This window comes from Jaculus jaculus, chromosome 5, assembly GCF_020740685.1.
Source record: "Jaculus jaculus isolate mJacJac1 chromosome 5, mJacJac1.mat.Y.cur, whole genome shotgun sequence".
Taxonomy (NCBI): Eukaryota; Metazoa; Chordata; class Mammalia; order Rodentia; family Dipodidae; genus Jaculus; species Jaculus jaculus.
The window spans coordinates 37,224,118-37,245,901 of record NC_059106.1 but is presented as its reverse complement, the minus strand read 5'-3'; the positions used below and the strand labels follow the sequence as shown (position 1 = coordinate 37,245,901).

Genomic DNA, 21,784 nt, shown 5'->3' with positions numbered 1-21,784 from the left:
GGCCTTTTTTACCCCCTAGTATGTTGGCCTTCTTGCTGAGTCACATGGGTGTGCCTGGAAGGGGTATTGCTACCTGCCTGGGCTTTGGTAAGCAGCCTAGAGTTACAGGATAGGGTATAGCCCTGTCCTGATCTCACATGGGTCAAGTACTTCACCTGCTCATCTAACCTTTCCATTTGTGGCTGAACAGGGTGTTGGCCTCATACCGCAGTATGGATGCCATATGTGCCTGGACTTTCCTCTGCCTAAGCTGATACTTGGGCTTCAGAATCCAGAGGCCATCTTGGCAAAGCCCTTCTTGCCCTGTTGACTGTCTTTGCCTCAAAGTGAGGTACTCCCAATTCCAGGCTCCCCACATTCAGGTGGACATAAGCTGGCCCACACTTGGTCTTCCCATGAAACAGCACGAAAACATCAGAAAGAAAGTGCTTTATCTGCTGGCTAGCAGCCCAGGGCTATGAGTGGGCTCAGCTCCTCACTCGGACCCGCCAGGAGTAGGTGGTGAGCACACGCTGGTGTCGGCGTACCACACACGTGTAGGTGCCTTCATTGACGGCATTGGCGATGATGCTCAGCTGTGCCTCGCCCAGGGCCAGATAGCCAGGGTAGGAGAACTCAAGGGGCTCTTGGTCCTTGTACCAGCTGTGGGAGGGAAGCTCCTACATACCTGCCCAGCCCATTCCAAGGGTCCCAGAACACACACCCTCTGAGGACACTGGGCAGCCCAAGCATTCCCTGACCACCCCTAAGTGCTTCATGCAGCCCAAGCCCCTCTTGAATGCCTGGTTAGTGCTGCTCACTCACTATACTTTGCCTTTTTTGTGGAGAATCTTCTGGCCACAGCGGAAGGTCATGTTCCTACCCTCAGGTACTAGCCTGGTTTTGGTCCTGGTCGGTGGTGGGGTGGTGGCCACCGTGGGAAAAGGGAATTCTGCGCAGGACATGGAGAAATGTCATATCAGTGCTTATCCCCACCAGACCTGGCGCAAGATGGGGACACTGAGCCCAAGAGGCCCTTCACCCCCCAGACATCACCATAGCAAAAGTCACAGCTGTTAGGGCACAGCCTCTTCATGAGCCTTTGACGTGCATCACAAAAGCCCCTTCGTGCCCAGGACGGACACACAAACAGCCGGTCCAGGCAGCCTGCTGGGAGGACAGCCTGGCTCAGGGTTGCCCAGAGTGCCACCACTCAAATCTTCACCTTCCTGCCCCAGGGAACCTACCGTAAAGTCTGTGCAGTCCCCACAGCTCATCCTGAGACAGTGCCTTCCAGCCTCTCAACGTGGCATTGAGGTGCATGAGTGCCCTGCCCTGCTGTGAATGCATCAGGCCCAGGGCATGGCCAATTTCATGGGCTGCTACATGCACCAGGTCTGTGAGCCACACACCTGTGGGCCCCATGGGTCAGTGCTCAGAGCCCTTCTAGTCCTGGTGAGCTCCAGAAGGCCCTGTACAGCTGTTGGAACACAGCTGCAAGCTACGCTTGGCCACAGCCAGGGAAGAAATATGTTCCCAGCCTAGGCGGTGAGGTTGGTCCCCAGGAATGCAGCTGCAGCTCCCTCCCCAGCAGCATTGGGGTGGAAGGGGAGGGTACTAGAACCAGAGTTCTCCCTTGCCTGCTTGACTAGGAAACACTCATTTACCCCAGGAAGGCCTTGCTGCTCCAAAACCCTCCACCCATAGCCCACCATGATGCAAAGAATAAGGCCCCCACAAGCCCTTGGGGTCAGGTCACCTTTCTTCCAGCTGTAACGTGTGGGTCCTAGGATCCAGTACTCGCTGTCGTCAAAGTGAATGCCACCATGGGGTGGGAAGAAGGCATGGGCTAGCTCACCCGTGGGGCCATCAAAGCAGTGGTGCAGAGCAGAGACCAGGCAGTCAGTGTGGTTGATAGGATAGAAACCTAGAAAAGTACAAGGCTGAGACAGCCCCTGTGGGGCTGGGCGGGGTCAGGACCATGCTACTCACCTATCCGAAGGTCGCTGGGCTGCTCGGGGGCCACCTCCCGGAAACTGAATGGGGACACATCACTCCACATGCGGAAGGCAGCAGCCAATCCCCTGCGTGTCTCACGGGGGCTCAGTAGGTTCCGGGGAAAGGACAGGATTCTGAGAGTGAAGGTTAAGGTCAGGGATGGTGTTTGGGCTGTGGTCAACCCCCACTACCCTCAAGTCTAAGTGGCACCTGTACGTGAGGTTGAAGTGGTCCCAGCGCAGCCTGGCTGGGGTCAGGGTATAACGGCGTCTTCTGGGCACCAGTAGGGTCAGTGGGCTGGGGTCCTGGGTGGTGGGGATCCTGGAGGGGTCTGGTACAGCCACAGTTTTCTTCAAGGGAAGAAAGTGGATGTGAGGAGTCTGTAGGAAGTCTCCAGGGCCCAAAATAGGTGTGGAAAACAAGACTGTTAGTAAATGGGTGACGGGAGCAATGGGAATGGGGTAGGGTGCTGATGACTGCTTCCTTTCTTCCTTCAGTGTGTTCCTTTTACCCCAGAGAAAACAGTTATCAAGAGCCAGAGCCGATTGGAGTGGGCGGAGCTGGAGATGGACACAGCCTTCCACCCACCTCCCGCCACTGATGGACACTGATTCTGGAGGCTCAGACCTAGAGTCACATGCAAACCAACGGAACCCTCTCAACTCTGGACCCAAGGTCAGACGCTCCGACGCGGACCCGCCCTGCGCTCCTGACTCTCCGAACCGCTCACCTGCGCTGCGATCCAAGCTGGGGCTGCTGGCACTCCCAGCCGCACCAGCAACACCAACGCGGGGAGGAGGCACAGCCCGCCGAGGACGGCTCCTAGGCGGTAGCCCTGCTCAGCGCCCGACGCCTCTGGGTGGATGCAGGCCCGGCGGCCCATGGCGGACTCGATGTCGGGTTCAGGGCCGCACGGGGCAGCTCGGCTCGGGGACCTGGGCCGTGGAGCCAGGGCGGAACGGGAGGGGATGCTGCCGCGGGCGGCTCGGGTTACAGCCCGGTGGGGAGGCGGAGACCTAGCGCCCGTGAGACAAACCAGCTGGCCTGTCGGGGAGTGGCCCGCATACCCCACTGAGGTTCCAGGACACAGGCCATGGGGGTCTATGGCAGGGGCCAGTGGGTGGTTCGCTTTGTGGGGTCGCTCAAAGCTGGGGAGAGGCGCTACGGCTCAGGCGGAGCAAAGGGGCGTCAATTGCCTCCCCTCCGCCACGTAGCTGGGGCTAAACGACCAATTGGCTTTTCCCCAAAATGGAATCCCCCCCTGGGGTCCCCAATGCAGGAAAGCCTTTCCATCCTGACCCCAGTGGATAACTGGGACCAGCTTGGGATGCGTACACGCGACAGGGAAGGGGATTCAGAGCCAGGGGACGTGGCAGTGAGTATAGGGTGGCTGAGGGCAAAGGAATTAGGAAGGGCCACAGGGAAGACAAGGTGGAGACCTGCAGGGGTCCCTGGGAGAGCTGGGAAGGGGCCAGCAGAAGTGCGGGCCTTGCCCAGAGAGAATACCCCCTCATGGGGCAGGGCCGGCGGTGTGGGGAGGGTGCTGAGACTCAGAATCCCGGGCCAGGCTCAGGGGGGAGAGGGTTGTGGGAGCTGGGAATACACAGTGGAGCTGGGAGCTGGGTGTGGAGGTCTGGCATAGTCCTAGCTGGGGGTGGGGAGTTATACCCCTAAGACCGGAAGGCTCGACGGGGCGGCCCGCAGCTGTGCTGGGCGGTGCAGCGATGGCGGGGATGCCTGGCCCGAGATACCGGGGCGGGGCGAAATTTGGGTGGGTGTGACTACGAGAGCTTGGGGTAAGGGCTTGGATCGAGGGGCGAGAGACATCAGCAGGCGTCCTGTCCCTCCCGCGGGCTTTGGATCTAGGCTGTGGGCATCGTACTGGCCAGCGGAGTCAGCAGTCAGGGCCAAACAGCTGGCGGCGGCAGAGAGCTGTGCGGGTGATTCTTGGAAAGCGCCGACCGGCTGGCCCAAATATTTGCTCCAGCAAATCGATCCTCTAATGCATTTTCCGTTGACCCCACCAAGACCTTAACTGCACCCCACTGAATCAGGCCCCTCGCTGAGCCAAAAAAATCAACCAGGTTTGGCCAAAGCTTGAGTTTCCAATTACTGCCCCCGGAGGCGGGCAACAGACAGTCCTCTCCCCCTCCTGTCAGGCCACACCTAAGATGCTCAAGGTGGCCTGTGTTGTCACCAAGAGTTATTTCGGGCCCAAGGGGCATCCTGGACCCTGTGTGCGGGAGGTGGGGGTAGGAGCAGATGGGCTGAAGCAGCCCGAGGCTCGTGCCCCAATCTGGCGGAGGACCCCAGAGGCCCACCCAGCACCCGAAGGCAGGGAGCAAGCAGCAGAGTTAGAGGATCTTTTTATAAAATACAGTCGTGGGGAGGCAGAGGTAGGAGGATCGCAGTGAGTTGAAGGCCAGCCTGGAGCTACAGGATTCCAGGTCAGCCTGGGCTAGAGTGAGACCCTACCTCAAAAAAAAAAAAAAAAAAAAAAGAGACACCAAAAAACAAAAATAAATTGTGAAGGAGGCTCTGAGATGGGCCGCCGAGCGCTGCGTGAGCTCACACAAAGATCTGGATGCGGTCGCGGATGGGCTGGCGGCAGATGGGGCAGACACTGAGCGCGGCGCCACAAAGCGCGCACGCGCCGTGGCCGCACTGGAATACCAGACGGATGTGGCTGTCAATGCAGATGGGGCAGGTGATGCGCTCTTCCATCTGCCGATAGCGGCTCTGCAGCTCCTCCACCAGCTGCCTTGGCGGGCCGAGCACGGGGACGGCGTTCGCCACCTCCGAGCCATCTGGAAGTACGCGGTGGGTATGAGGCTTGAGTGTGGGGGAGTGTGCCCTGGGACGGGAAGGTGATTGCCGAGCGCCTCCCACCCACCTGGACGCAGCTTCTTGCTGATGACCACCTGGCACCTGATGCACTTCTTCATCCGACGTGCACACTCTGCCGGTGCAGCTCAGTTAGAAGGGTGGGACTGCGCAGGCCTGGCCGCCTCTGGGCCCCGTGCTCCCGCCCCCACTCACCCTCACACACTGTGCGGTGCTGGCAGGGCGAGAACAGAACCAGCAGCGCCAGCTCGGAGCACACCAGGCACTCAGCGGCTTCTGGCCCCGACGTGCCAGCCACTTGCAGGTTCGTCACGGTGTTAGGTGTGCTGAGCACATGTCTGGGGCCTGGGGCCCCACCCCCACTGCTGCCTGCTTGTCGCTCCCTGCAGTTGGAAGGGAGGAGGGGACTTGAAACCGGCCAGTGGCCTTACAGGCATTACCCATTCCCTCCTTGCAGGCTTACCGAAAGCGCTGGGCACAGCCCTGCAAGGCCTTGAGCACTCGGCCCTCAGCAGCCAGATCCAGTGGACTCCGGCCGCGGTGGTTAGCATAGCTCACATCTGCGCCCTCCAGCGCCAGGAAACAGGCTACAGCTGCTCCCACCGTCAGCTCAGCGCTACCTGGGAGGCCGGAGGCCTGTAGCTGGATAGCAGGACACATTGAGGAATGTCTCTGCTGATACCAGGCAGCCCCAGAAGCCTGGGCAAGGGGTGCCCCTGCCTTTGGAACGAAAACACTGGTATCCCTTTCCTGTCTGAGACCTCTGGTACGAGTAAGAGAGGGGAGATGGCTTCATGGTTAAGGCACTTGCAAGCAAAGCCAAAGAACCCGTTTCTGCAGTACCCAAGTAAGCCAGAAGCACAAGGTAGTGCATGTGTCTGTAGTTCATCTGTAGTGGCTTGAGTCCCTGGCGCGCCCATTCTCTATCTACCTCTTTCTCTCTCTCTCAAATAAAATATAAGGGTTTCTTTTAAAGAAAACATGAAGTGGGGACTACAGGTGCCTTGGCTGAGCAGCTCCCAGAGTTCTGACACTACTCTCCACTTGCCCCTCCCACACCCGCTGGACTCCACCCACTCCAGGGCTGCCCCACTCTGCAGCAAGCCTGGTTCTCCCAGCATCAGGGGAGGTAAAAAGCGACTCAAGCTCATCTCTCCAGCACTCACTCACTCACTCCTTACTTCCTCACCCTGGACAGCAGCTGCAAAGGCCCTGGGTCCCCCCCAGCCCTGTCAGCCACCAAGGGCAGCAGCTGATGACGCTGCAGTGCCACATGCAGAGCTGTGTCTCCCTCCTCATCTTCGCTGTTGACACTGCAGCCAGCATCCACCAGTAAAGGTACCAGCCCCACGTGGGCCTGCTGCACAGCCAGATGCAGTGGGGTCTGGAGCTTCCTGTTGCGTACATTCACGTCACAGCGACCCTGGGTAGATATATAGGCACAGGCTCAGCCCAAGGACCCAACTGACCTGTTTCTCAGGCTGGCCTGGAGCCCCTGTACCCACCTCTCGGATGAGGACCTGGGCCACCTCACGGTGGTTGTTGAGGGCAGCCAGATGCAGTGCAGTAAAGCCATCCTCCTTTTTGGCATCCACCAGCTGTCGTGCCCGTGCCAGAATTTTCCTGACGGCTCTGTGGATGCAATGGAAGTCTGTCCACGGCCTTCTTTAAGCACCTCTCCTGGGTGCTCTGGGTCAGTGCAGCCCAGCAATGTGCCCAACCCCCACACTCACAGCACGTGGCCCTTGAGGGATGCATGGTGCAATAATGTGAAGCCCTGGCTGTTGGTGGCAGTGACATCAATGCCAGGCACCTCAGTGAGGACTTCAACGATGCTGCTGGCACCAGCCCCCGCAGAGATGGCAGAGTGCAGGGGTGTGTCAGCATGGGCATCCTGCAGCAAAGGGGACTAGTCACACAGCGGTGCCTCCCTCTAGGGTCAAGCTGCCCTCTTGACCCAGGGTTGTTTAATGGCACAGCACCCAGAGACTACCACTCACCGACAGGTTGACATCACAGCCACGTTCACACAGGGTCTTTACCACTTCCAGGAAACCCCTCTGCACAGCCACATGCAGTGCTGTGCTTCGGGTGCCATTGCGGACATCTGCCCCACACCCTGCGCTCAGTAGAACCCGTGTGGCCTCAGGCTGGTTCCTGATGGAGAAGTAGGGGTGGCAGAGGAGTGCTATGTCCACTGGCTCCAAAGCCTGGACCCTACCAATACCCACTAGTCTGCCCGAGCCTCACCCCAGAGCTGCATAGTGGAGTGCAGTGTTGCCCTCCTCATCTGGCAGATCCACACCTGCTCTGGCCTGCAGCAGCAGCCGCACTAGCTCTACCTGGCCCAAGTAGGCAGCCACCTGTAGGGCAGTTCGGCCCTGGTTTTTGGTGTCCACCTGCAAAGACAGCCAGGGAGTGAGTGCTGTACTCTCTGCCTTCTGGCCCTGCTGCTGGCCACCAGAAGGGACAGGGCTAGAGCTTGCCTGCTCTGGGTGCCGCCGCAGCAGGTCCAGAGCCCTGGCCACATTTCCCAGTGCGGCCTCCACCACCAGCCTCCCCGGGTGCTCTGGGTCACTCTTCTGGGCCCGCAGCTTGTCCAGGGCCACGCTCAATGAGCCTGAGGGCAGGGCTGAGGTAAGTGCTGGCCAGGGGCTTCCCTGCCTCCCACTGGCCACCGAGGCTGGTGCCGCACTTTTGTTCTCCCTGGCACGCTCAGCCACATCCAGGTTGGCATCTTCTTCAGGCCGGTAAGCCACCAGGCAGGAGGGGCTAAAGGTCCACCGCTGACCACCAACAGCCACACGCAGGTTCCCATCTCCAAACACCTTCACAACTTTCCCCACTCGACCCAGGGCCTGAGAGGAAGAAGTGGAGTCACAGCAGGTTGGGGGTGGGGCAACAGGAGCAAGGGCAGGGAAAGAGTATGACTCACAGGGGCCATGTCATCTGTCCATTCACCATGTCCAGCTTGCAATCGCTTCACGGTGTCAAGGTCATCAATAACCCGGACCACATCGCCCACCCAGAAGTTGTTGTGCTGGGTAACAGAGAGACAGGTAAGGGGGTCCCCCCAGCTACTTGTAGCTGCCCAGGATTTGTGGAGGAGGGTACCTCCCTGGAGCTCCACAGGATAGGCAGATCTGCCCTTGACCCCAGTTTCTTCCTCAAACAACCAGAGGATCTTGCCACACAAGGGCCTCAGGTGACCAAAGCAGCCTTGGGTTGTCTTAATTCCAAGGCCATGGGGGAGACAGGCATTGGGGCTGCAGCATCCAGACCAGGCAAAGCCAGCTCTGGGTACATATAGCTCAGGAAACATGTACCAGACCCAGGACAGTCTGGAAAATGTGCTAGGCCCAAGACATAGGGTAGGTCCAAAGCAGGGCGGGACCCTTGCTGTGCCAAAGCAGGGCCAGGATGGAGGGCAGGAATGGTGTGAAGGGGTATTCCTGCAGGGAACACACAACCTGTGCACTCAGGTGAGAGTGACGCTCTACATGCTGCTGTCTTGCCCCTCCTCTCCTGTTCAGAAAAAAGCACAGCCTCCCCCTCCCCCAGGGTGGCCTCCTACACATCCCTCTACCTGCCTGGTCCAGGCCTCATCCCCATAGCCCTGCTTCCCAAACTGTTATCACAGAGCCCACCTGGACCAGTCCCCACCACCCTGGGCAAGCCTCTGCCTATCTTGTTCATCTACCCCACGCTGCAGACACAAAGACCTCAGAGAACATGCCCAGCAATCCCACTTCCAGATCACTATGATGTCCACTTTCCTTTGGTTCTTAGGACACAGGCCTGAGCCCATGGGCTCCGAGCTCTAGCATTCCCAGTGCTTCTACTCTGGATCCTCTCACACCTGGATCCCCTTCTGGGCCCCACCTCCACCCACCAGGCTCTCCCCTTCCTTCAGGAAGAGGCTGGTGCCCTAGTTCTGCCTGACCACTCCCAGGGCTGAGCAGATATATAGAAGGGGTTACAGAAGCAATGGGTGGGGCTCAGCCCGGGCCCCTAGGCACCTTGGTGAGAGCCCCAGGGTGGAAGGTCCAGCGGGTCTCATGGTTGAACTGCACACGCACGTCCCCACGGTCTGTGATGCGGTGCACGGTGCCCGTCTGTCCGATAAACTGTGGCGGGTCACGGAGGCTATGGCTGGGTCAGGCTGGACTTGGGGGCAGGAAGAGGGCTGGGGGTCCAGAGGACTTAGGGAGGGAGGACACACAGGGACTCAGAAGGCAAGGTGGCTCACCTCTGCCATCCTAGGGTTCCATCCACCGTGGCCTTCTTGCATGTCCCTTAGGATGTCTGTGTCCAGCAGACATTTGACCTTGTCCCCACGCTGGAAAGGCTGGCCATCAGCACTCACCCTACGCTGCAGTTCTGCTGGCTTGCCTGGGGGAGGGTGGCAGGCTAGGCCTCAGGTATCAAACCCCCTCTAGGACATGCTAGGGCAGTGCCTGCCCAGCCAGGCAGGGCAGGAGGGCAGCTAGTATCAGTGAAGCCAGCCCCATACCGAGCCTCGGGAGGTGTTCCTTATAGTAGAAGCCACCAGCTGCCTCGCCGACACACTTGAGATCCACCTTGCCCTTGTGGCCCACACGATACACGTTGGTAGTCCCATCTGCCCATGTCACGCTGGCCACACTCCGGCCTGTCTCCACATCCCAGCCACGGATGTCTACCACACGGCCTGGCTTCCCTTCCCCTCCTAAGGAGACAGTGTCCCCCCATCAGGCAAGAGCGTGCTCAAGGCATAGCCATAACTAGCTGTAGCACAGCTTTGCCCCCTTGTCCCCCCTTTCCAGCCACTCACCATCTTGTGAGCCCCACTCCCAGTCGGGGCCTCGTACTACCTTTGCTCCCTGAAAGATGCCCCTTAGTGGAATTCGAGGAAGGCCCTGGCGGGGACTCAGTGTGACCCTGCAAGAGAATGAGTCCTGAACCATGGAGAGTGCTGTAACAGCCTGTTCTTCTACCCCAAAGGCACTACTAACACTAATAGGTCTGTAGAATGGGTGTCCTGATGCTAAGACCCAGCTCTTGCCCTTGAATAACTTTACATACTCTGGGAGAAGGCCTCATGGAAATAAGCCATCCAATGCCTCTGGGCTTGACCTTCATCAGAGCAAGGCTGAGAAAGGGACCTTGGGGGGCCCTCAGTGCAGCCTGTGCCCTCAGTGAACAGGAGTAGGGCTTGTCCCAGAGAAGGGATTTGGCATGGCACAGGCAGTTAGTACCTAGAACCATGCTTCTCCCCACATGTAAGGAAGGTCAAAGAGATGGGTCACTGTGTAGGAGCCAAAGAGTGGTATCTCGGAGTGCCTGCCCCAACCAACAGACATTCCTCTCCCAGCCCCATGCCCTCTGACCGCAGCACAGCATCTTTGTGCCAGGCCAGGGCTGCTCTCAGCTGTGGCTAGGGGATGGCTCTCCAAGGTCAGCTTCCAGGCCCAGTCCCTCCAAGGGATGTGGTGTGCTTACGTGGCCATTGCTGGCTATGTGGCCACACAAAGGCCACCTGCAGTGCTCCAGTCATACTTAGGAGCCAATCCTGACTCAGGGTGAGACAGCAAAGGAAACCCCATCCACACCACACACCTTGAGGACCTGAGGACAGATGCCTGTCTGTAGGTGCGGCAATAGCATCAATGGTGAGGCCCCTGGAGTAACCATGACTTCTTCAAGGAAATGACTCAGTAGGGACTTGGTAGGAGCTTTTTAAGTGTCTCAGTTCCCAGAGGCCAAGGCCTAGCTAAGTCTCCAAGGAACATGTCACAAGGCCCTGGGGTGGTAGTCACAGCCTGGGGAACTTACGGGCGTGAGTGAGCCGTCTCATAACGCTCAAAGGCATGGGTGAGGTCATGTTTGTTGTGCATATAGCACTGTGTGCAGAGGTCATAGTCAAAACAGACGCGACACTTCCAACGCATGCCACGGAGCCCATGTTTCTTACAGCAGTCACAGATGATGTTGGGGTGGCGGATGCCTAGGAACAAAATGGGATTAGTGAAGGCATGCTGGCCTCCTATTGCCTGGCCAGTCCCACCCATAGGCCCTGCTCACGGTGGTGCCTCACCACGTACCTATCTGCGCGTTGTCGTAGAGCAGCAGGTCGTGGGCACCCTGGTAGCCAGCACGATAGTTGGTGCGTGTGCCCTGGTCCCACTGAACAACAACTGTGCGATTGGGGGTTGAAGGGCTGCCGTGGCGACCGAGCTCCACCACTGTGCCCACGCCGCCCTCACCTCCATCCTGCTGGCCCCACTTCCAGTCCACGCCGCGCACCACACGCATGCCCACCTGCACACCTGCCTGGGGGTCTGGGTCCATTGTGGTGAGGCTGCTCAGGGACCTGCAGCAAAGAGCACCCTCAGGCCATGTCAGATACCACCTGTCCTATAACCTAGAACTAAAGGATACCTGGGAGAACCAAACCACAGGGCCTAGCAGGAAGGACAGTATGTGTGAGTGCCCTAGGGCCCAGGAAGGCTGGAAACAGGCATTCAGGCCAGCACCAGAGGAGGCCAGCAGAGAAGGTAAAGGCGACATTTGGCCTGAAGGTAGGGGACTGAGGTTGGGGCCACTACAGAAAGACTGACCCAAAGGACCAAGGACCAGACCTGGCAGTGTAGCCATGTGCTAGTGAGCTCTTTCCAGAAGATTACATGCAACACACTGTCAATATGTCAATATGCATGCACTTTAGTTGGGCATGGTGACACATGCCTTTAATCCCAGCACTCGGGAGGTGGAGATAGGTGGATCACCGTGAGTTCAAGGCCATTCTGAGACTACATAGTGAATTCCAGGTCAGCCTGGGCTAGAGCAAGACCCTACCTCAAAAAAAAAAAAATGCATGTGCTTTAAAGCTTATAGATGAGAGCCAGGCGTGGTGGTGCACACCTTTAATCCCAGCACTTGGGAGGCAGAGGTAGGAGAATCGCCATGAGTTTGAGGGCTACATAGAGAATTCCAGGTCAGCCTGGACCAGAGCGAGACCCTACCTCAAAAAAAAAAATAAATAAATAAACTTATAGATGAGAACTGGAGATACATATATGTAGGACAAAGAGCTTTCAGAAGAAAAGAGTACCTTTCTGTGGCACGTAGGACTGTTCAATAAGACACCAGCAAGCCACTGAAAAGGCAACGAAGTGAGGGAATACATTTGCAATAACAATCTGGACAACCCCACAAGTCCATATGAAAGATTTGAAACACCAGGTGTGGTGAAGCACACCTTTAAGCCCAGCACTTGGAAGACTGAGGTAGGAGGATCATTGTGAATTCAAGCCCAGCCTGAGCTAAAGAAAGACCCTACCTCAGGGAAAATAAAAATAAAAAAAAAGCCAGACGTGGTGGTGCACACCTTCAATCCCAGCACTCAGAGGAGGCAGAGGTAGGAGGGTTACTGAGAGTTTAAGGCCACCCTGAGACTACATAGTGAATTGCAGGTCAGCTTGGGCTAGAGTGAGACCCTACTTCAAAAAAAGAAGAAAAAGAGAGACAGAGAAAGAAAGAGGAAAGACTTAAGACAAACCCACAGAAAAGAGGCAAGAGACAGAAACAGGTACACCAGGATACTTGGTACATATGGTGTATATGGTCACCAGAACACTGCTCACATAGGCAGGACAGCCCCATATGTCAAGGATACTGCAATAGGTCACACAGCACTACAGATGCCCTCTTTGGTCACATGTAGGGAAGCCAAGAGATGGTACATTTAGAAATTATGCAGGGTATACTGCGCCCTGCAGTATTTAGTGTTCAGGTAACCTTATTGTGCTACACAGGACAGCAGGGAAAAATTCACAGACGGACATGGAAGAACAGCAGCCAAATTTAAGTCTACTTACTACAGCGACTCCAGGAGAAATTTACAAAAGGGATAAGCAATTCCAGGGTATTAGGGAGCCAGCCATGCCAAGCAATCATTTTGGGCTGCCCACTTGGCCTGAGCACTCTATGATGCAAGTCTTGAAATAAAGCCTGAACATGAACACTGTCTTGCCTCAGACTTACTATCTTCCTGCCTCAGCTTCCCAAGTGCTGGGGATTCAGGTATGTGTCACCACCTGGAACATGAGTGGATCTGAAAGACAAACTAACATGGAGAGGGCTCAGGGGCTCCTGGACCATGAAAAGTCACTTCCACTCCATACTGTTTAACCACCGAGCCCTGAAGGTGGGGAAGGAGCCACCCAGGGCTACTGCTCAGAGTAGGACACACCAGTAGCCTGGTTCCAGGACACTGCTCAGCCTTCACAAGATGCTGGGAGGTCACTATGAGCCAGGGTTGGCTGTAGCTGAAGATTTGGAGGGGATGATGACAACTGGTCAGGGCCCTGCCAGCTCCAACTCTGGCCCAGTGGCCTCAGTCACAGGACAGAGGCCAGGCTGAGCTAGGTGGCTGAGCAACAAGTAGACAGCACATACCACCCCTCCACCTGGGCCCTTCCATCATCCCTACCCATTCCCCAACTAAGAGTCTCCTGACCTGTCCAGTTCAGCAAATGTCTACCTACCCATCACGAAGCCGCAAGTGGACAGTGAAGGGTCAGTGGCCAAGCCTCGTCCCATACTCCCACTCTGCCTGAGAGCTGGCAGAGACCTGAATACCACAGGCTGTCTCAGATCCAGGCCCATTGAGAATTCCAGCACCACTAGAAAGCCTATGCTGGCCAGGGTGCTGCCACAGATGCCTCTTAATCTGCACCCTGCCTCACTGTCAAGGACAGGAGCCTCCTGGCTGGCTCAGCCTTCTGCAGTTTTCTTCCCTCCTCACTTGCACAAGACTACCAAGGTCAAAGCAGAAGCAGGTAGACATTTTAAGCAAGCACCTTTAATCACTTAGCCATCTCCCTATTCCAAAGTAGACATTTTTTTTGTTCATTTATTTACTTATTTGAGAGTAACAGAGAGAGAAAGAGGCAGAAAGAGAGAGAGAGAATGGGCATGCCAGGGCTTACAGCCACTGCAAATGACTTCCAGACGCATGCACCCCCTTGTGCATCTGGCTAACGTGGGTCCTGGAGAATCGAGCCTCGAACTGGAGTCCTTAGGCTTCACAGGTAAGCACTTAACCACTAAGCCATCTCTCCAGCCCCCCAAAGTAGACATTTTAAAAGCTCACATTCTCCCATCCCAGCACTGGTGAGGAGCCTCTCCAAATGGCTAGGCTCTGTTTCTCCAGAGAATCATTGGTCCAGGGGCCTAGCCTGTCCCCTCTCAGTCCCTCCCCTCTATGGGCTCTGGAGACCCTACTAAGATGTGGCACCAGGGCCTAAGATTAGGGTAGACTCTAGCACCAGAGGCTTCCTCCTTCCACAGTGGAGGGCCAAACACTGAACAGCCATAGTGAGAACTGCCAGTGAGAATGCCTTTGACTCTCTGGTGCTAGTCCCGGCCCAGGGGAGGGTCTTGTGTGGAACAAGCCTGCTTAGCCTCACCTCCCACACCGTCAGCTAATATGGATGGCACCAGAGCAGACCTTCACTGCCCTTAGTGGGATCTCAGGGTCCTTCCAGTTCTGCACAGCTCCCCTTGACCAAGCAGTGAACCCATGGAGGCCTCAGAAGGCAGCCACCAAGTTCTTTCACTGCCGTACCTCATGTCTGGCCTGCCCCAGCCCCTGCCGGCTTCACTATTTCCTCAATGGGTGAGAATGAGTGATATTCAAAGAAAACGGAGAGCCTGTGCTTGGCTGCTCTGACAATACACAGACCAGTTTCAAGGGTCCAGCCATCCTCGGCCCTATCCACGCAACCCAAACACAGCATGCTTACTGAAAGCCAGGCACCTCTCTCTGAGCAGCACTAAGGGGGGCACGGTTCCACTGGCTGCTCTCCCCCTTGTCATGGTCATGACTGTCCTTCAGAGCACCTCTGGTCCTCACTAGGGACTGTCTTGGAGGGAATTCACACCCTCTTCCTTAGCTAAACTATACTTCTCACTGCCTGATCTCCAGGATCCCTAGCTGTTCCAGGTAATAGATTCAAACTCTCTCTGGGGAGATTCCAAAACATGCAGACCCTGCTGGGCTGGGCCCCACCCCCGGCCTTCTCGGCATGGGGACCACCCTTGCATATATGGCGGAGGCAGGGAGAGACCAAGACAGTGGCTTGCTGGCACAGTGGTGGCACTGCTTCTTAGGTGCACAAGCCTCAAACCCCTGCCAGGTTGCTGACCTCCACTGGAGACACACACACCATCCTTCCTGCCATCAGTGTTCATCACAGCTGGAACAGGGCTCCTCCTCACTCAACACTCCTGTTTACCCAAAGCAAGGGCTGCTACAGACAACCACAGACCCAAATCACTGTGGGCAGAGCAGACTGACCCACCTGGAGGCCCTGATGGCAAGGGACTCCCTGTCTGCCAAATCCTAGACCTGGCCCAGCACTAACACAAAAGAAGCCAAGCTGAACTCAAGTGCTAGAGTAACATACACCTATAATGCCTACATTTGGAAGACTGAAACAGAAGGGTCTCAAGTTCAAGACCAGCCTAGGCTGCATAGCACGAAACCATCTCAAAAACAAGATCAAGGGGCTAGAGAGATGGCTTAGCAGTTAAGGTGCTTACCTACAAAGCCAAAGGACCCAGGTTCAACTCCCCAGGACCCATGTAAGCCAGCACAAGGAGGCACAATCATCTGGAGTTCGTTTGCAGTGGCTAGAGGCCCTGGCACACCCATTCTCTCTCTCTCCTGCCTATTTCTGTATCTCCTTCTCTCTCTTAAATTACTAAATAAAAATAAAATATTAAAAAAAAACACAACAAGCCAAGCATGGTGGCACACACCTTTAATCCCAGCACTAAGGAAGCAGAGGAAGGAAAATCTCTGTGACTTCGAGGCCACCCTGAGACTACATAGTGAGTTCAAGGTCACCCTGAGCTAGAGTGAGACCCTGCCTCAGGGAAAAAAACAAATACCAGAACAAGCTACCAGGCATAGTGGTGAACACCTTTAATTTCAGCACTCAGGAGGCAGAGGTGGGAAGATCAAATTCAATTCAAGGCCATTCTGAGACTACAAAGTGAATTCCAGGTCAGCCTGGGTTACAGCAAGACCCAACCTCCAGAAACAAAACAAACAAACAAAAAGAATAAGAGCTGAGTGTGGTAGCACATGCCTTTGATCCCAGTACTTGGGAGGCAGAGTAGGAGGACTGCTGTGAGTTCGAGGCCACCCTGAGACTACAGAGTGAATTCCAGGTCAGCCTGGGCTAGAGCGAGACCCTACCTACCTCGAAAAAATAAAATAAATAAATAAAAACAAAACAAAACAGCAGGAAGGGCTAAATATGTGAGTGAACTGGTAAAGTGCCTGCCCAGCATGCACAAAGCTTTTGGTTTGGATGCCCAGGATTGCATAAGCCAGGCATGGTAGCACATGCCTGCAATCACAGAGGCAGGAGGATCAGAAGTTTAAGGTCAGAAAGCTGGAGAGATTACTCAGTGGTCAAAGTCACTTGTTTGCAAAGCCTGACAGCCTGGGTTCAATTACCCAATACCCATGTAAAACCAGATGCACAATGTGGCACGTGTGTCTGGAGTTTATCTGCAGTGGCAGGAGGCCCTAGTGCACTCACATTCACTGTCTGCCTCTCTCTCTCTCTCAAATAAGTAAATAAAAATATTTTTTAAGGGCTAGAGAGATGGCTTAGTGGTTAAATGCTTGCCTATGAAGCCCAAGGACCTGGTTCAAGTCTCTACTCCCCAGGACCCACATTAGCCAGATGCACAAGGGGGCACACACATCTGGAGTTCGTTTGCAGTGGCTGGAAGCCCTGGTGCACCCATTCTCTCTCTCTCTCTCTCTGTCACTTTCAAATAAATAAATAAACATAAAAAATATTTTTAAAGCCGGGCGTGGTGGCGCACGCCTTTAATCCCAGCACTTGGGAGGCAGAGGTAGGAGGATTGCCATGAGTTCAAGGCCACCCTGAGATAACAGAGTTAATTCCAGGTCAGCCTGGACCAGAGTGAGACCCTACCTCGAAAAAACCAAAAAAAAAAAAAAAAAAAAAAATTTTTAAGCGGGGCATGGTAGCACACATATTTAATCCCAGCACTTGGGAGGCAGAGGTAGGAGAATCACTGTGAGTTCAAGGCCAGCCTGAGATTACATAGTGAGTTCCAGGTCAGTCTGGGATAGAATGAGACCCTACCTCGACAAACCAAAAAAAAAAAAAAAAAAAAAAAGTAGTTCACCAGGCATGGTGGTATACATCTTCAATCCCAGCACTCAAGAGGCAGAGGTAGGAGAATGGCTGCAAGTTTGCAAGTTTGAGGCCAGCCTGGGACTACAAAGTGAGTTTCAGGTCAATTTAGACTACAGTGAGACCCTACCTGGGAACAAAAACAAACAAAACAAAAACAAGGTCATCCTCAGCTATAAAGGGAATTTGAGGTTGACTTGAGATGCAAGAATTTGCCTTTAAAAAAACAAAAAAAAACAAAAAAAAAAACACCCTGCCCACCCAAAAAAATACCTCAGTACTGTGAGCTGGTGCTGTGGTCACACTGGAGCTATGTGGCATGTCCTTGATTCTGTAAATGTAGCCTCTCGGCCAAGACGGGCCTGGCCCAGGCCAGCTACCACAACTTCCCACCTGCAAGCTCCACTAATGACTTGATGCTGGTTCTTTTAAAACAAGATAGAGGGGTGTGTGCTTCAAGCATGAGAGCAAGCATGGCGTGTTATATCCCATGAGGATGTACAGAAGAAGGTCTGGGCGAAGTCAGGACTAGGCCTCAGCTGGCAGCTCCACATTGGGTAGCAAGAAGGCTACCAGGCAGTCCAGAATGTGACAGAATGGCCTCTGTTGACTGTCACCTGCTTATCATCATGCTTGGTATTTTTAGCACAGCCAGAAAATGCCTCAGTCTGGGACTGTACACCCCACTATTGACAGAGAGCTAGGGACTGTCCATCTCACTACTTACAGAGAGCTAAGGGACATGGAGCCATTTCAGAATGAAATTTTATGGCAAAGGACTCATGCCCAGATATGGTACAAACACTTCCAGGCCCAGGGCAGGGTCAGGAAGCAAGCTGGTCCCCAGGGTATAAAGCCAAAAGCTGACTTGGGAGCCCTTCCCAGCTTGCCTACATTTCATTATTACCTTCCTATTTCTAATCCTGTTTTGTCCCCACTCACCACCCCACACATCCTTGGTAGACACTGAGCCCCGAGGCCAAGGGCATGGGACACTGATGACAGACAGAATATTATGTGCTGAGCCAAAGAATAATGGATCAGGCAGGGAGGCCTAGAGGGAAGAGTAAAGGAAAGCTAGCAGGTTCCTAAGAAGGTCCTAGAATGTCAGGTCCAGCTGCTTCTGAGGCCCAGAAACCCTTTCTCCTGTATCTCCCTGCAGTGACTATTCAAGGGGAACCAGGGAGACATATCTACAGACCCAGAGCACTTGTGTTGGACACAGAATCCCACCACTGAAGCAGAGGACAGACTCTAAGATATCTAGGATGGGATACTGGAGAAGAGTTCCTGAGACTACGGGTGCCACTAAGGCTGGATGTTTCTCAGTGTTCACAAATCCCAGTGCCCTGGGGAGGACTGGTAAAGAATACCTTCCCCCTGGCCTAGACATCTACCATCTTGTTGAAGCAGTCCTGGCTATCAGGAGCTGCTGGTTTTGGTCAGGAAGCCCTCTCAGGTTCCACCTGGTTGTGCTATGACTTTGCTGGGCTCCTTACTGAGGGACAGTCTTTGGAAGAGTGGCAAGGGCTGAGAACTGCCTAACTGTGCTAAAAATACCAGACACGATGGCAGGCAGGGGCTGGTCAGCATAGGCTACTTTGTCACTGGCTGGACTGCCTGGCAGCCTTCCTAACACACCAAGTGAAGTCCAAACAGAAGACAACGGACCTATGCTTAGCCTCTGAACAAGTCCAGGAAGTGACCTGCAGGCCTGGGCAGTATCCTGTATCCAGGCTAGCCATGCTGCAGACTTCAGGGTGAGGACATGTGTCCAGGGTGCCTGAGGAGCCCCTGACAGGGGGTAGAAATGGAAATCTGTCCTGCAGATGGACAGCACGGTGCAATGTCTCTAAGACAGATGTACCTCCAAGGGATCTTCACTACCAGACTTCCTCCCTGGATCTGCCCTGCCACAGCCTTCAGACAATGGCCACAAACCAACCCTTCCCAGAAAGCAGGAAGCCTCTATCTGCCTGCTTCCACCTTCCTGCCCTAACCCCACAAGGCTCCAAGCAAAGGAAGGTACTATGTGCTTCATGTGCCCTGCAACCTGCCAAAGTTCCCAAAGACAGCAGTGGCCTTGCAGAAGCCTCAGCCTCATATGCATGGAGGGTTTTGGGGTCTTGGAAGCACTACCTGGAGCTCTGCTCAACACAGCCCAAGAGCTGCTGCTGTTACAGCCCAGGTATACAGGTGATCTTATTTTCAAGACCTCATGAAGTGTCACCAAACCCTGCTGTACAGCATATTTCAGGATGTTGAATGCCACAATGTGCCATGTGTGTCTCAGTGGGAAATTTACCTAGTTAACTGACTTTTTCCTCTGCTGGACTTTGCTATCTACCTTACAGCACAGACATGGCACTGAACAGCATCTGAACATCTCCATAGTTGGCCCTCTAGATATTTACAGTGACAGTGGGGCAGTCAGAGTATGAGGACTTGGTTAGCAAGTGTGCTTCACAAAAATCATAACTCACCTCAGAGCACACACGGCAGCCTCAAATTTTCATCCCAGGCAGTTAGCTGCTACTTGCCAGGCCACAAATTTGCTCAGTCACCAAAACTTCCAGTGGGAAGCTAGCAGCCATTGCCAACACAGAACACAGCAAACCAAGCAGGCAGGCAGGGAGCCAGGCTGGGGAAAGATGGTTTTAGAGGCAGTTTTATACACTTGGCATTTACCACCAGTCTCATAGGGGCAACTGGGGCTACTGGTGCCCACTAGTGTTCTTTTCAACTAGAAACAGCCACCTCTTAGAGGACAGAAGTGTCAGGACAGTGCAGAACACTGCCCCCTGGTTGTGATTATCTTGTCAGGAAGCCCCACAAAGCCATAGAAATTAAATCATGTTTAGCATGGGAGTTAGCAGAATGCCTTTATTCAGAAGAATAAAGTTACATGACATAGATCATACAGAACTCAAGGATGAGCTACTCCTCAGACCTCCAGCTGTGCCTGACACTGTTGAATCGACAATGTGGCAAAAAAAAAAAAAAAAAAAAGGTCATATCCCAGGTCCCTGCCAGACAGGTGGGTATCCTGGATGCCAGTGGAGTGACAGAATGATGCCCTAAGATAGAGGGGTCAGAAGACCAAATCTGCCCTGTATCAAGGCACCTTCTGGGGGAAAAGCCATAAAGTATGGAGGTGGGGTGTCGTCACTGCTAATCTTGGCTATGTAGCTAGAAAGCCTCAGGCACACAGCAGCCCGGAGCTCTCCCTGCTGCCCAAGGCTGACCTTGGGTGGGAGAGTGACATTCAGATACTTGTTGCATCCAGAGCAACAGGCCAGAGTGAAATGTAGAGCCAGGGAATCTTCCAGGAGGTGCTAACCCTGCCAGGGCTTCTGTACTTGTGTTTACTCTATCCCCAAGCCTGCTGGTGACCATGAGGATCCTGCCTGACACATCTGCTTTTCTCCGTGGGTTCTGAGCCCAGAGGGATGCAGGACGAATGTCACATTGCGCGGTCCACACAAGCACATTCAGACACAACCACAACCCCTGACACAGCATCCAACAGCATCCACGAGCTGAACGCACCAAACCCAAACTATCAGGCCACAGCCCTTCAAGAGCTCACCTGTCTGCGGTCCACTGTCACCCACCCTCCTTGAGAATCAGGCAGCAGCCCTGAAGCTGGGAGACTTGGGACTGGCCTCCTCCGGGCTGAGGTTCCGCCCCAAGAGATCCAACCCTATGGCCAGGGGTGCGGAGACCCACAATCAGCACCCGCCACCACACTGCAGCCACCGGCGCCGCCACCCGTCCAGGGCGGCCGGGGCACATTCCATCAGCCGCCCCGCGCTGCGTCCGTGTCCCGGCCCGTGGACGCGCACCGGGCACGAGCTGCGTCCAGGGGCGAGGGACACGAAGCCTGGCGCGAGGAAGGAGTGGGGACGCCTGCCCAAGCCCCACCCCCTCCCGGCTGATCAGACCGTCTGGGCCTCCAGCCACCGCCCCCAGCTCGGGGAGACCGTCTGGGTCCTGGCCCCCCACTTGCCCGGAGTTTCTGCACCCCTCCGCCCGCGGACGCCGGGACCCGAGCAGCAACAAGGCTGACAGCGGATCCTCGAATCAGCTACGCGAGAGCCAGCGGAAGCCTTTGGCCCTCCGCAACCCCCCACCGCCCGCCCAGGCCGCCCCGCCCGCGCGAGCCCACCCGGCTGTCGCGACCCCCGCTCGAGTCCCGGACCGCCCCACAGCCTGCCGGGAGTTGTAGTTTGCTGCGCCAGGCGGGGGGCGGGGCAGACAGCTCCCAGTTGCCCTGCGCACGTCACGCACTTGACGCCGGGGCGGGTTGAAGGAGATAGGCGGAGGACACCGAGAAGACCGGTGCGTGACGTGCAGGAGCCAGGGACAGATATGGCCGGCTGGCGTTCTACATATCCAAAAGGGGATGGGGCATGTGCTCGCGTTCCGGCAAAGAGGGGCACATCGAAAGGCGAGGACTGGGAACCGGAAAGAACGGACACAGGAAGGGAGCAGCGCCCCCAGACTGGATGCGTTGCTCCCACCCCGGAAGTGGTTCGGGGCGGGGCCTGTATGGTACAGCCCCCCCCTTCCGCCTGCGCAGTGTCTGTTCCCTGGACGCATTCTGTTGCCATGGATACGGAGGTTTGGGGATGACGTCTTGCTCAAAATAGCTTGGCTTCTAGGGATGCAATGAAAAGACGTTCTTCACCAAATTAGTTTCAAAACATGTTTTTGTTTGTTTGTTTGTTTGTGTT

The 21,784-nt window shown here is 55.3% G+C and overlaps 2 protein-coding genes across 14 annotated transcripts; both read right to left on the bottom strand.

The window, feature by feature from the left end:
• Positions 1–414: 414 nt before the first annotated feature.
• Positions 415–4,404, bottom strand: Mmp23b (matrix metallopeptidase 23B). Of its 6 annotated transcripts, none has more exons than XM_045148980.1 (8): positions 2,708–4,403; positions 2,188–2,327; positions 1,972–2,111; positions 1,739–1,906; positions 1,227–1,391; positions 1,036–1,149; positions 805–931; positions 415–642 (listed from the first exon to the last, which is right to left on the bottom strand). In XM_045148980.1, the coding sequence occupies exons 1-8, from the start codon at positions 2,858–2,860 to the stop codon at positions 468–470; spliced, it is 1,182 nt and encodes a 393-aa protein (XP_045004915.1). In that variant the 5' UTR covers positions 2,861–4,403; the 3' UTR covers positions 415–467. The 6 variants fall into 6 exon arrangements, with proteins under 6 accessions (XP_045004915.1, XP_045004916.1, XP_004657802.1 ...); XM_045148981.1 differs by having other exon boundaries at positions 1,739–1,828; XM_004657745.2 differs by having other exon boundaries at positions 1,036–1,146; positions 2,708–4,401.
• An 86-nt stretch (positions 4,405–4,490) lies between these two features.
• Positions 4,491–21,501, bottom strand: Mib2 (MIB E3 ubiquitin protein ligase 2). 8 transcript variants are annotated; one of them, XM_004657746.2, is made up of 21 exons: positions 21,217–21,261; positions 20,638–20,751; positions 19,532–19,689; positions 10,905–11,173; positions 10,636–10,807; positions 9,635–9,741; positions 9,335–9,529; positions 9,071–9,213; positions 8,841–8,948; positions 7,757–7,861; positions 7,517–7,679; positions 7,308–7,441; positions 7,072–7,220; positions 6,822–6,978; positions 6,555–6,715; positions 6,327–6,453; positions 6,011–6,244; positions 5,285–5,463; positions 5,017–5,204; positions 4,871–4,936; positions 4,491–4,784 (listed from the first exon to the last, which is right to left on the bottom strand). In XM_004657746.2, exons 4-21 carry the CDS (start codon positions 11,149–11,151, stop codon positions 4,546–4,548), a joined length of 2,874 nt encoding a protein of 957 aa, XP_004657803.1. In that variant the 5' UTR covers positions 11,152–11,173; positions 19,532–19,689; positions 20,638–20,751; positions 21,217–21,261; the 3' UTR covers positions 4,491–4,545. The 8 variants fall into 8 exon arrangements, with proteins under 8 accessions (XP_004657803.1, XP_004657804.1, XP_045004911.1 ...); XM_004657747.2 differs by having other exon boundaries at positions 8,841–8,936; XM_045148976.1 differs by lacking the exon at positions 21,217–21,261 and adding an exon at positions 21,339–21,501 and having other exon boundaries at positions 7,308–7,679.
• Between the last annotated feature and the right edge of the window lie 283 nt (positions 21,502–21,784).